The sequence below is a fragment of the Bombus pascuorum genome, chromosome 13 (genome assembly GCF_905332965.1).
Source record: "Bombus pascuorum chromosome 13, iyBomPasc1.1, whole genome shotgun sequence".
Taxonomy (NCBI): Eukaryota; Metazoa; Arthropoda; class Insecta; order Hymenoptera; family Apidae; genus Bombus; species Bombus pascuorum.
In genome coordinates, this window is record NC_083500.1 from 11,783,172 (window position 1) to 11,797,162 (window position 13,991).

Genomic DNA, 13,991 nt, shown 5'->3' on the forward strand with positions numbered 1-13,991 from the left:
ATTCGTGCGCATCGGCTTTTCCCGGCATAGCGGAACAACGGAATAATTGTTTCGCCTATCGGCCTCTACGTTTCTCTTCGATCTTGCCAACAATTAATCGAATGCACGATTCAGGTCGTTACTTCTCTCCGATCTGCTACATTTACAGGATCACGAATAGCGAATGCATAGAATTACTCGCCACGCAAAAGTACGCGTACGTGTCCGGGATTTCGGGGTCGAAAGTCGAAATTTACGCGGAACGCTTATCGTCGTGTTTTTATCAGCGCACCTTCGGTAAGTCGCATCGATCCGAAATTCCGTAACGTTTCGTATTACTTTCAATTTGCCGTGCGAAAAACCTCGACCAACCCGATCGGAAATGGAACACGTTGCCAAAGCCGTGAATACTAATAACAATCAGAGTGGAATTAATTGTTGTTTCGTATCGACCGGTGTTGTACGAGGACTGGTTAGCGAACGCAACTGGATATTGATAATTACGAAACGCGCTGTTATATCTATTATCGTTTAAAAAACATATCGCGAACGGCCGAACGAGAAACGAAGTTAAAGTTGATCGTCGTTTCGCGCCACTCGATCGAACAAAAATATCGCAAAAATATCGCGAAAATGTCGCAAAAATACTCAAACTCGTATCGACTCGACGTCGCTGTCTTTCGATGCTTTGCGAAAATATTCCGAGACCATCCGTTTCGCGCAGCTTACGTTATGGCGGTTTCGTCGTACGATCGGCGTACCGACAAAGATTCGATCGAACGTCGAAAAGCAAAGTTCAGATCGGTGTCGTTGCACGCGCGTGTCAGACCTTTCGAGTATAGACAGCCGCGTGCATTTCGCACCTGCTCGGCTCGCAACGCGCACGCGCCCAGGTATGCGACCTACCGGCGCACAGTCCTGAACTGGCGCGACGTCGAGCTTTCGTAGTCGGCATCGGCCATCCGCGACGCGAACTTTCCCTCCGAGACGGTCCTCGAATCGGTCCGTCACGCCGCGCCGCGTCGCGCCGCGTCACGTCGCGTCTTCGCTGATGCGAATCGCACTCGCCCCTGTCTCTCGTCGAACAGGAAACTCGGATACAGAGAACGGACGACATCGATCGTCCGCCTCGCACCGTCGTTTGCAAATTCGAATCTCGCGGGTTCCTGATCTCTGCCGTTAGAACGGACTCTCGATCGTGCTCGCGTCGCTGAAACTTTGACGATCGATCGTTGACATTGTCTCGTACCTGATACTCTGTCTGTCTGTCTGTCCGTCTGTCTGTCGTTGCGATCCAGATTCTACGTTCGCAACTTGTTCTTTCTCCACCTTCTTGCTTTTTCGCGCATCGATCTGCCACCGATCGATCTCGTCTTGTCCGGATCGCGCTGGCTTACGAAAGGACAACAAGGTCGTGTGTAGCCGATGAATCGGAAGTAGCCTTGGCAGAAGTGGCGGCTATCGACGGCGTTGCGGTAAGCCGCTCTTAATCCCAATCGAAGATCAACGTTTAGTCCCTGTGAGAACTTTGAAATTCGATTAAGCACGGCGGTGGGGGAAATCTCGTGCGATCGAAGGATCACGGAGTACGTGCGAGCAAATCGAACGTGGTTCGCGTAGATACGGAACCGGGCGGTCGCGACGAGGCGGACGTGGACGGTGTATTATCGATCTAACGATCGCGCGGTTGGTCACGTAAAAGGGAGTCGACTGTGAAGAATTGATCGTGTCGCTGCAATTATGTCAACAAATAAACGAACCAAGGTACACCCACTACGCTCCACCCCTTCTTTCAATGGATCCGAAAGGGAATAGTCTCGGTCAAATCAATACGCATTCGCGTCACACGGTCGGAAACGGGAGGAGGTTCGAAGAGAGAGAGAGAGAGAGATAAAGAGAGGAGAGCGAAAGAGAATCGAATCGGCGTGTGCATGTGTCCAGCTCACGGCCGCTCTCGTGCACGTGTCACGAGAGAAAAACATAGGATCGGCCGAGCGATTCCGAGCGATTCCAAGCGATCCGGTATCGTCGAGCAAACATCCGCCTACCTCGGTTAATAATTTGGCCGTTGTTTGTCTACACGAGGTATCGGCCGACCTCGAGATTTCATTCTGTCCGCGGCAGACAATCTGCATCTGTTTTCTCTTTCGGTGGCAGTTTCCACGACAGTTTGGCCGACGATCTCGGCGAAAATCAAACATCGAACACGGTTATACGTGTCGTGGCGGTGTGATTCGTGCGCGAGAAGAACTCGCCGATGCACGCGTAAATTTCGTCGACGAATTCGCCAGAGATCAATCCTCGGACGTTACTTAACAGTCGATTCGCCGTGTTGGAACACGCGTGCTCGCCGAGGGAAGGACACACGTGCGCGTTCCTAGTCGAAGGAGCTCGAAGCTTTGGGCGAGATTGCAACAAGTTGCATTTAAAACCCGTACCTTCCGTACGCCGGCATACTTTCGTTTTTCTCTTTCCACCACACCGGCCCCTTTCCTTCACCAGTCGTCTCTCGCACCTTCCCTCCCTCTTTCTCTCTTACTCGTTCGGTGTTCCTCGAAACGAAAATAGCTAGCCAGATTTTCCGTACCGACGTCCCGCGTTATTCCCGCGACTGTTCCGTTAATTCTGTCGATTAGTTTCCAGCTGCACGGCCGCTGAGATCGATTGTTTAAAAACGAGAAGGTCGCGACGAGATATACGATAACCGTGCGAAATTCGAGACTCGAACGTTTCTCTCCGAGATAGTCGAGAAAGTTCCTTGGTTGCTCGCGAGCGGGTCCGAACGAACCGAAATATCCTCGACCGTTGTTACTTTTCGTCGACGTAGCGATCGTCGTACGAGATTCCGCTGGAAATTACCCACCCTCTTAACGGACCTGTCTCGGTGCCAAACTATCGTCGGCGATGCTATCGAACGAGAGATCGGATGACGCGGCGCTACTCGGAAATCGCGGAAACTTCAAAATCCCGGCCACAAGTATTTAACGGCTCGAGACGACTTTTAAACGAAGTCGAGGAGGAACCCTCTCGACGAGGGTGCGAGGTGCAATAGCACGAAGGGTCGGGGCGCGACGACGCGTCTCTCATCGCATTTACAGCGTCGTTCGTTCGTGCCGCGGACCAAGAAAACGCGAAATTCCTTGCTTTCTGTTACCCCGGCACGCTTTTTATGTCAGAGATGATTCCGAGACACAGGGGTCGAGACTGTTTCTCGCGGCCAGGCGTCGAAGCAAGAATTAGCAGCGTGAAAAGAGGTGTTAGCGACCGTTCTTGGGTAAGGTCGGCTTCAACCGTCGTTTAAAAAGTCGCCAGATAAAAGTAGGCCGAAACAAAGACGAGAATGGTGTACAGCCGCCGCCGCCGCCGACGATTCTGCCCCTTTTACTCGCTGTGATAATCTCGCGATATCGTAGCGCGACGGACTCGTTGGAAAACTCGTTTCCTATTCGGTAATATGATAATATCGTTTGCACGGTGTTGTGAACGTACGTACGTGTGTGTTTGCGGTAGATCGTCAGCGATTGTCGTTGCCCGCTGAGGAGGAGGAGGAATTGAATGTGGGTCGAGGACTGAGTACACGGAATAAAGGAAAATCGAAGAATCGAACGCTGACACTGGACAGGTGAAAGCGAAGGTTGTCCACGATCTCGAGATCCGATCGACCGAGGAACGTATCCGACGATGGATTTTACGCTGTTCTTAATCGCCGTGCTCCTCGGGCAGAAGGGTGAGTAGCTTCACACGATTTTAACTCAATTCTTTCGTCCGAAATTCGCTTGCAAGAAAACGGAGAAGAGTGTGTCGAAATCACGGAGTTGCGACTACTTTCCGCTTTGAGAACCGCGATATCCTCGATATCTATCTAGCTTCCACAGTTATAGACACGCGACCCTCGTCTCGCGTCGATTCCAGCTTCCAAAGTATCTGCGATCCGCGCCGCGAACACACGCAGATAACGGCAAATCCTCTTGCTCTCTACCTTCGCGCCCTTGCCGACACCTCCGGCTGAAAATAATCTTCCCGCGAAAGGGAGAGAAACGTGGAAACGCGTGAACGCTGACTTTCGCTTTGCGATGGACGAAGCGAGGAATATAAAGGAACGGTTTAGCAACGACACTTTTTCTAATTACGTTCTGCCGTTTCTTCGGCATTGTCGCGGTTTTTCTCGTACGTGAATGCGATAGAACGAGGAGCACAACTCTAAAAGGGGTACGCAAGAGGAGAAGCAAAGGTACAAAGAAGGGAACGAGGGGGAAAAGGAAAAGGAAGAGGAAAAGGAAGAGGAAGAGGAAGAGGAAAAGGGTGGTGAGCAAGAGAGTAGGATGGCTAGAATTTATGGCGTTCCGGTACGCGAGTCTGCGACCAAGGAGGGAAAAAGAGAGGCGGGGGGAAGGGAAACAACGGAAGGGAAAGACGAAAAGTCGTTAGAAAGCGGAAAAATAAAAATCTCGCGTCAAGGAGCACGAATGGTGCAAAGATAATAATTAAACGGACGAATTCCGAGATCGCCGGTCAACTCGTGAAATTTACCGAGCGCCACGATCCTGATGACGATGCCGGAATTAAGTCCCATCATCGGCTAATCGCTGCTATTCGAGGATGGTAAAAGTAAAAGAGGAATTTGCGTGGCGGTTGGTCTCGTGCAACCGAGGTCAAGGAAATCGCGTATGCGACTCTGTTCCACTTCGTCCTGCGATAATTGGCCCAAACTGTCAAGGAAACGAACGATCGATCGGAATATCGCGTTCATCGCCGACACGGCAGCGTAAACCTATAACCTCTGAATGTCAGAATTGATCGAGGCGATCGATATCCACCTCGACGCAAGATTATGCTTCCTGGCAGTAGCTAATTCATCGACAGTCGTTGGCGATTCGTACAACTTTTTTCCAAAATAACAAAAGCGTACCTCGTTCCGCGCGAACGTTCTCATACTCGCCAACGAAGACGTACGTACAGGAGCGTACTGCAAGAATTACACATGAAATTTTCAGAGATGGTAAACTCGACGGTAAGACGATCCGCCGAAGAGAATGGATTAGCATAAATAAATAAAAGATGCACCTAGCCGAGATATATCAAAAGCCCTTTGGAGCTTTTGGAAGATATCCGCGGGGGATCGAAATCGACGAGTTAATTGTCGAGTAGAAGAGGAACTCGGTCGCGCTCTCGCGATCATAAATTATCCGTATTATGCCGAACAGACGCGTCAGTTCTCTCGTTTATCAATATCTACGTTATAACGTCGGCCGTCGAACGCGACAGGATGGTCGCTGCTTTTATAATGGGATAATATTAACTGTAAATATTTCTCCATCGGTCCATTTGCGGTGGCGTTCGGAAATCGCGCATACATGCCTCGTTAAACGAAGCATCCGGTCCGCGGGAAACCTACAATTTTGATTTTCGTGTCGGTGCGCCACGATTCCTCTTGGGTCTTTCTAGTTTACCAAACAAGTTCGGTTTACGAGGGTAGGGCAGGGGCAAACGTTTCGCCCCGAATGTTTGTTCCGACGTAGGCAAAGACAAAGAAGGGAGAACGTGCAACGCATTCCGATATATATATATAGAAGCGATAACTGAGCGAGCGATCGTTTTAAACGCGTCGGCGATTCTGCCTTTACGGTCGTCGATCGTTGGTTCTGTTGTTGCGAAGCAGCAGATCGAGTCATCGTCGCGTCGCGTATGTAACCTATCGATCGTTGTGCAGCGCAAACATGTGAAAAACGACGTCGCAGTTTTGACATGGCGAGACGAGACGCGACGAGACGAGACGAGACGAGACGAGACGAGGCGAGACGAGACGAGACGAGACGAGGCGATGGCGTAGAATAGGAAAACGGAAAAATGATGGACGCGCGTAATGGAGACAAATAAAAAAAGAAAGAAAAAAAGGTGACAGATTGGGTAAGTAGAAAGCGGCGAATGGAACAGGTAGAAAGGGTAATCGGCGATTAAAACGAAGAAGGTAGCACCACGCGTTGGAGCATAGAAAGAATAAATAACCGCGGTTCGAGTGTGCCGGACCTCGAATGGAAAACGTTCTTGGGAGTAAACGGTTGAACGAAGGTTATATCGCTTCCTTGGTCGCGAGTTGTTCCCCCAGACCCACCCTACCTGATGAAGATAAAACGGGATAATTATAGAGCCTATCGGGGATCGTGGCGCGGCTAAATTTCGTCGAGACACGCGAGATCGTCAAAAGAGGGTTGGCAATAAAGGGAAACCGGGCTTAAGTAAAAAGGAGAGAAAAAAATAGCGAAGAGGGAATAAACTTGGCGCTAGGGAAGTAAAAAAGGGTTAGGGGCGGCGAGGGGAAAGAGACTGCCGAGAACGGGATGTCATTAATTTTTCATACAGACTTGGCACATCTGCGTTCGGTCGGCTGCGCTCTGCAACCTCGCTAATTATTTCTGGCTCATCATTTTTCCTCCTCGTTTCCTCCACACTCCGTGTAACTTGCCCTCTTGCGGTTTCTGTTTCGCCTTCTCTGCAACCGTAGCCGCACAGCCTCTTCGTCCTCTAGCATCGTACGAACCGTATTCTTCTTTGATAAATGCACGCCGATATCGTCTTCGAGTGCTCGTCTCATTTTCCATCGGAGACGAAGACGCTTATCGACGGATCGTTATTTCCCAAGAGTATCGTAATTGACCGTCTTCGATTCCGTCTCTTCTCGCTTCTCGCAATTCCTCCAAATGTCGCGTCGTTGCGTTCGACGTTCGAGCAGCCGACAGAGTCGTCCCGTGCATTGTGCTCGCTTACCGCGTTCACCGGACAACGACCAAAGAGACGCGAACGCGTCTAACGTTCGCCACGGTCTAATTATTTCCAGTTGATCTCTGGTTTACCGTTTTACAGCTTTGTAACTGTACTGGCAACCGCCAACTCTCGTTGGCCACACGCACGGCAATAAGCTCTAATCATTTTTACCGCCTTTCTCCCTCCTTCCCTCCTTCTTCCCATTCTGTCCTCCCTTTTGCTTTTGTAGCCTGCCTCGCTCGTTTTCCTCGCTCGCGTTCCTGGAAAGGTACTCGAGAAAGTGCGATTTCAGCGCTTTTCAACTTCGATTCGCCGACTATTTGGACCTCCTCGAGCCGGAAACGAAATATCCGCAGTGGGTTGCGGTAAAGTCGCTGCAAGATTTTATTCTCCTCTTTACGATAACGACTAATCACCGATTCGCCACACGTTCCAGCTTTACCCCCTGCTTCTGGTATTTTCGCGATCACGCGTCATCGATACATCCGCGAAGGTTGGTCGATAAGGTGCAGGCCCGCTGTACCGAATGCAAACTGTATGGTCGCGCGATGCGTCCTACTGTCCGTTCACGGTTGCCGTTAATTCCACCGTTGTCGTAGATTACCGCCCGACTCGTTAATTACGACGGAGAAAGAGCCGGGTTTTCGTTAGTGGAATCCGTCGCATGTTTTATGTCCACGATTACTTAGTCCGACACCTAGCCGCCGTTAGTTTTTTATCGCTTCCGTAATTCAGCCCGTTCCTTTCCACTCGAACGCATCGCTCGCCAATAAACCGTTTCCAGGTGAAAGGATAAATCGGAAAACGGGAAAATTTTCCATCTTCCATTCGAAGAGCACCGGGGTAGGGAGAATACTTGTCGAATCGTTCGGTTTCCATCGTCCCTCGATAGTGTCTACGCTTTCGCGCGTCGCGTTATCTCCATTATTTTTACGTCCATTGTCCCGGAAATACGTAATTAGCTATACGTATGACGATGGGCCGGCCGTGCCTTTGCATACACGCGAAATCGATATGGTGCTAATTTACCAACCGAATTCCAATGATTGCCGTTGCATTAAATATTCACGTTGCAATCGCCGCGCCGTTTTGGGACGCGTTCGTGCGGTAGTAATTTTCAATTCCAGACTAAACGAAATATCGTAGCGTTGTCGCGTAACGAAACGACGTTAACGCGAGTTAAAGTGACGAATTTAAAGCGGTGTAATGGAATGCGACGTCGTTAGGAGAACCGTTGGGATTCGTTGGAACGCGTCACTGCACCGTACCACGCTTCGTACACAGCAGCCTCGTTTAAGATCGAACCGCGCTTTTCACGAACATCTCCTCGTATTTTATCGCGGTCGTTACGAATCGCCCTATCTTTTTCTAATCGGCAAACAATCCCATCTCCCAATGAGACGAATTCCGTCCGAACGGAGACGAAAGGCGCGTTCTCTTCGTTCGGGACTGTCTTGTTCGCGCGGCACAGCGCCGACGAATTATTATTCGTAGCGGAAGAACCGGCGAGGGGAAGCTGGAACGACACGCGCGCGCGATAGTCGGGCGATAGAGCCCGTTCAGAGGAAACGTTTCAGCTCGAATGTCGGATAACGAAGATTTTTCTCATTAACATTCGACTAACGAGGCAACGGCGGTAAAAGATCCGTTGACAAGAGGGTGTCTCTTTCTCGGTGGCTTAGTCTCGCACGGTCGCGATTCGAAACGGTCGCGTCGAGTTCCGGTATACGGCGCGGCAGCAAAAACGTAGGAAGAGAGGGTGGAGGAGGAGGAGGAGGGTCGGTTCGGTGAGTCGGTCTTAAGCTCCGACGAGGATGTAATTAAAGAGAGAAGGGCTGGATGAAGCCCAGCGTCGACTCGACTCGAGGTTCGAGTCGAACCGAGGGCCAGCCTCGACATGACGCAGTCGCACAATTACAGCGAATAAAATTTAACGAAGTGTATGGCACGTGTACGCCGCGAACCACGATTCGCGCACGCGCTTAATTAAGTTCACTCGTCGCCCCTGCTAACTTGATCCGACGCGATCCAGGCCCGTCGAGGTATGTAAATCGAGTTCCCCGGCCAGTTCCTCCCGTTGCTCGGATCCTCTAATTTTCCGCGCGCGTACAGCTACCTCTGGAAAAAAGGAAGCGAGAGCGAAGTGGGAAACAGCGCGGAGCGGCGAGAAGGAAAAGAGCGCGGCTCGATATTTTCCACGACCGAACCGCGTCGCGTCGCGTCGCTGAAATTTCTCGGGTCCTTCGATAAAATCGATTTATCCGCCGGTCGATAAAATTCGAACGGACGTTGACGCGTCGCGCGTCGTAACGAACCCATTTCCGTGCGCGCTGGCGGAAATATATTCGGCAGACGGAGCAAGAAAACGAACGAGGAATCGAACGCCTACGGCCGATTTCGCGCAACGCCGACGCGCAGGTTATCCCAAGAGTCGTACACCGTTAATTTCTTTAATTTCGACGCGACGCAAAGCGCGCCAACTCCGACAACTTCACCTGCGTATTCCGACAGGTGACACACGAGCGTTCTCCGCCGCTTCGATTTTGTTGTTCGATACACGTAGGTGCGAGCGTGTAGAGTACCGCGCCTCGTCGACTTCCGTCAGAGATCAGCGTAATTTTGTCCCGCAATTTAGAACCTAACGCAAACTCATTAAATCGTAACCGCTTCGTATTTTCCACGGTGTACACGGTGCGCTGTACATTTCTAATTAATTCGTTCTGTTTTATTTTCCGTAGCGGCGCGCCTCTGTGCGCTGCGCGTTCTCATTTTTTTTTTTTTTTTTTTATTTTTTTCTTTTCTTCTCTTTTCTCTCTGTTTTTTCTTCCATCCGTGAAACGTCTGAAGAAAAAGGAGCTAAAAGAGGAGAAATTAGTCGGACGAATTATTTCCGTTCCATCCTCGAAGGCATTTACATTAGGTGGGAAATTGGAAAAATGTTATCTCCCCGCGAGCAACGGTACCTTCGAATTCTCGTTCCGTTTCCATTTTGGGTCGAGAAGCTTCCACTTTTACGCCGAATGTCGCGAACCTACTTGCTCCGGCAAAAATACGTATCCGAAACGCTGTTGGCCGTGTTGCATCGGCCAAGCCGAAGGAATATCGAATTTTCCCGAATGGGTCGTCCCTGTTGAAGCATTTTGGCGCAACAGATATCGCGAGGACGAGGTGAAACGATGATAAAACAATTTTTCGAAATTCAATGGAAAAACGTTCGCGTGTGAAATCGCGCGTGGTCGTCCCGTAGGGCCAGCCTTAATTCGGCTTAATTCGTCGATAAAACGATTGGTGCCGCCGCGTCGAATCGTTAACGCTCGCCCCGGCTCGCTCTGCTTCCGATCGATTCCTCTTCGAACCCTTTTTCCATCGGTCTGGTTGGTCTGGTCGACGCGCTCTCGTCTCGTTAAGCGATTTCCAGCGAGCTCGTCCCGGTCTCTCCGTCATCTCGGTCGTCGCGAAATCAAGACAGATCTTCGTCCGACGAAGATTTGGCTTTCGTTGCCGGTGAAGCTTATGATACGGTAGGAAGATGGTAGTCGTGGCGAGAAAACAAAGTCGTAACGCTCGTACGCGTAGCGCGATACCGCGAGACGAAGCTGAAAATGGCGAGTTAGTATTTCTATATTCCGGGATAATTAGAAATAATACTTTCATCGCTCACCGCGGCGACGAAGCACGCGCAAAAGTAACCGCGACACGGTAACGAGAGAAAGGGCATAAAGCCGGGTCCCGTATTAACTCGAACTTGTCTCGCTCTTGTTTCTCCGTGTCCGGAGAGCAACCGTGATTCTCCCTTTTTCCCTTCGCGCCGGTTATATTAACACACGCGCGTAAAAAGTTGGTTACGCGAGCGAGTCCGCTGGTTATTTCACCGCGAACGTTTACCAAAATGCGTAAGCGCAGGGGCCCAACGAACTTTGATTACTCTCCATTTTACGGCCAAAAGGGATAGGAAAAATTCATTCGTCAAACTTCGGTAACATCGCGCCCTTACATTTTTTCCTATTCAAAGTTGCAGCGAAATTCAAATTATCCCGCAACTTTGACGTCTCTCTGACTTTACCGACCCCGTTTCTACTTTTTCTTTTCTTTCTTTCTTTCTTTTTTTATTTCTTTTTATTCTCTGCTTCATCGCGCGCCTCGCGAAAATTCCACTCGCGTTACGAATCGTTTCCGTCGGCTCGTTCGTCATCGAACGTCTTTAAACTTTGAAAAGACGCATCGTCGACGGAACAATGGGACGTCGCGTCGCGTCGCGCGGGCGACCGCCTACTCTCCTCCGAACTTCCTATCGAACGACAGAGCCGTTTCTGGCTGCTGTCCAAAGCGATTTCGAATTCCGCGTCGAACTCGTCCGAGTTCGCGTCCATCGGAGATCGAACCGTACGTCGAACACGCTTCCGTCGTAATTCGTTCGATACCGTTTTCTTCTCTCGTTTGCTCGCAATCGGTCGGTTTCGTTTCAGTTTGTACACCGGCACAGCGGTCGAAACGTCGAATTCGATCCACGCCTGGGTTGGCCGACGCGCCGCCGAAACGTGTCTTTCGATTCGATCGACGCGGCGGCACGAATGCCTGCACGAAACTGGGTAAATACTACTGCGAAACTACATTGGTAGTAGCGGTCTACTGGTAGCCGCGGTTTACACGGGTCGACGACAATTAAACCCTCGGCGCAGATATCCGGCGTTCTACTATTCATCCAAGCGATACGATTTTCAGACGCGTCACTGGAATATCGCGGAACCGACGAAAATAGCTTCGCACACGGTACACTGGAAAACGCCGTAGCTCGAGCCGTGCACGATCCTAGATGGAAATTTCTGTGCGACGGACGAAATCGACAACTAGCAGCGTGGCTACCCATCGTCGGCTCTCATTAAACATTCAAATGCGTCGGGTGGCCGAACATCGCTAGTCGGTCGTTCGCTCGCACCTTCTACGACCCTTCTCTCCACTTGTCGCGACCCACGCGTCCCAAGAATAATCGCACACGGCAAGCTGACAAAGAACGAAATTCCCTGCAACGTTGATCGCGAATTCTCCGCCCGGGCGAATTATCGTTCGGCCAATTATTTCGAACAGGTTGTACAGCTGTCAGGTTTTCGTATGGAATATGCCAATAAATCGCGATCCTTTAGTCGGTGAAAAACGTAACGAGCTTTGTTGTTGTGTCGTTGAAAAGCCTAAATCCAATTCAATTGCTACAAAAATACGCATCCACTGCTAAATACACGTACGCGTATACATCCCGGGATTTTTGACAACCGAACATTGTCGGTAAATTTCTATGGGTATAATGAGAGGAAGAATGATTTATACACATGGGTCAGCTGGAGCTTCGTTAAAAAGTTATGGAAAAAATACAACATAGAGAAAGGGAATAATACGTTGGTCTCTAGTATCGCCTTCGATTTTACGCTATTGTACATTCATACGTGCGAAACTTTACAAAAGATACAGATATATCAAGCAAATGTTAGATTGGTACATTGAGATGAAAAACAGTGAAAACGAAACATTTTATTTTCCGTTTGTTTTGCTTTTCTTTCGGTCAATATGCTTCGTTATTCTTCCTTTGTATTCCGTGTATTTTTATTATAACTTCCCAATAAAACCTTTCAATGGCCTATTTTAATGCAGCATTTTTTATGACCTCGGGTATCTTGTATAGCATTAAACGTAAATTCCTCCGTATCTTGAAACGTAGAATCGAGCGACGAAGCACAGGAAGAAATCGCTCGATGGAACGCCTCGAGATCATCGAAATCGGTAAGACGTAAGTGGCCTATTTCGAACAATTACCCTGGATGGAAAATCCGAAGGCAGCACAGTCCCGGTTTTTCGTCACAGCGATCGTTGCTCTTGTTATCGTCGTTCACGGGCATTTCGCCTTTTCGCGTAGAGATTCGCTTAGTATACAAAGCGGTTCGTAAGTGACGACTATACTCTGTCAGCGTTACATCCGAAGGAGGATCGCGAACAGAAAAATTCTCTTGCAATTTCGTTATCGCTGTCGGTCGAACCGGTTTCTCCGACTGTGCAAACAGATGTTTACCCGGCTGTATTTTGCTCCAGTTACGTTTCTCGCTCCCTTTTCTTCCCTTGGCTCGTTTTAGTCGTCGACGAGTTGAGTTTTTGGCGAGGCGACGACAAACCGTGGCGCGCGCGTGTCCCAATTCACACACACGGTCGTTTGTCTCCGTGTATCGGGCTACACGTAGGTTCCGCCATTATCGTATCATGGCAGATGGAAGGGTTATGTGTACCGAACCAGCCGTAGCACCCCTCGGGGAACATCGAGCCGCATGGAACTCGACCGAAGCGACCCGCTCCACTATGAGCTCTCCATAAATATCGAATGATTGATTTTAATTGGGTCCAGCTATCTCTCCTCGCGTGGCTTTCTTCGCGTCCATTCGCCGAGATTGCGAGAGAGCGTTATCTTGGAAATCACCGCGAGAACGAGTTCCAACCTCGTATCTAAACTTCCGATACCTATCTCGTTCGACGCAATGAGAAAACTTTCCCTCCGCCGCTATCGAGTCCGCGCGTTCGTTCATCCTCTACATCGCTCGTATCTTTATCCCTGATACGCACGAAAGAATTGCCCGATCGTTGGCTGTTGCCATCGAAATTTCCGCGTACTTTTTCGTTTTCGCGAGATCGGTAATCGGCTAGAGAGAGAGAGAGGAAGCAAAGATTTTATCGCCTTGTACGTTTATACGGTTTGTAGCATTTTCCAGCGATCGGAATCGATTCAAATCCGTTGATATTAAGTTGGAAATCTCACGATCGCTGGATAATCATCGTTTGAGTTTGTCGTAGAGATGCAAAGTGTCGGACGGTAGCCTTTTCCGCTGTTTCCTTAATTTCGTACACCAACGTTCGTGGCGTAGGTAAAACGGCCGCGCATTGTACGGTCGACTCTCAATAACTAACCGTACCTTCTGTCACATCAGCTCCACTGGATTCATAGGTCAAACAAATGTCCTTAATGGATCTTTTCGACTCTCGCGATATATGGGCGTACTCCGGCAAACCCGGATATCCATCGACCTTTGTCATTCTCCGGGATCCTTCTCGACCCTCCCGCCAGACATTTCGAAAAATTGTGTTCGTGGCAAAATTTCTCCCCCCGAGCGGTTCTCTGGTTGCGCACGGTAATAATTAATCGCAAAGCTGGCCACTTTGTTCCCCCTTGTCGCGTGAACGAATATTAAAGGAAAAAAGATCGCGGTCGAACGAAA

At 49.8% G+C, this 13,991-nt stretch overlaps 1 protein-coding gene across 2 annotated transcripts in view; it reads left to right on the forward strand.

The window, feature by feature from the left end:
- The first annotated feature begins 1,267 nt into the window (after positions 1-1,267).
- Positions 1,268-13,991, forward strand: part of LOC132913185 (uncharacterized) — a 46,319-nt gene continuing 33,595 nt past the window's right edge. The window contains exons 1-2 of one of the 2 annotated variants that reach the window (XM_060971251.1): positions 1,268-1,743; positions 3,490-3,706. In XM_060971251.1, coding sequence (XP_060827234.1) covers positions 3,661-3,706 — 46 coding nt within the window. In that variant the 5' untranslated portion in view covers positions 1,268-1,743; positions 3,490-3,660. Of the gene's footprint in view, positions 1,744-3,355; positions 3,707-13,991 lie in introns of those variants that run through there. The other variant, XM_060971250.1, reaches the window with a different exon arrangement.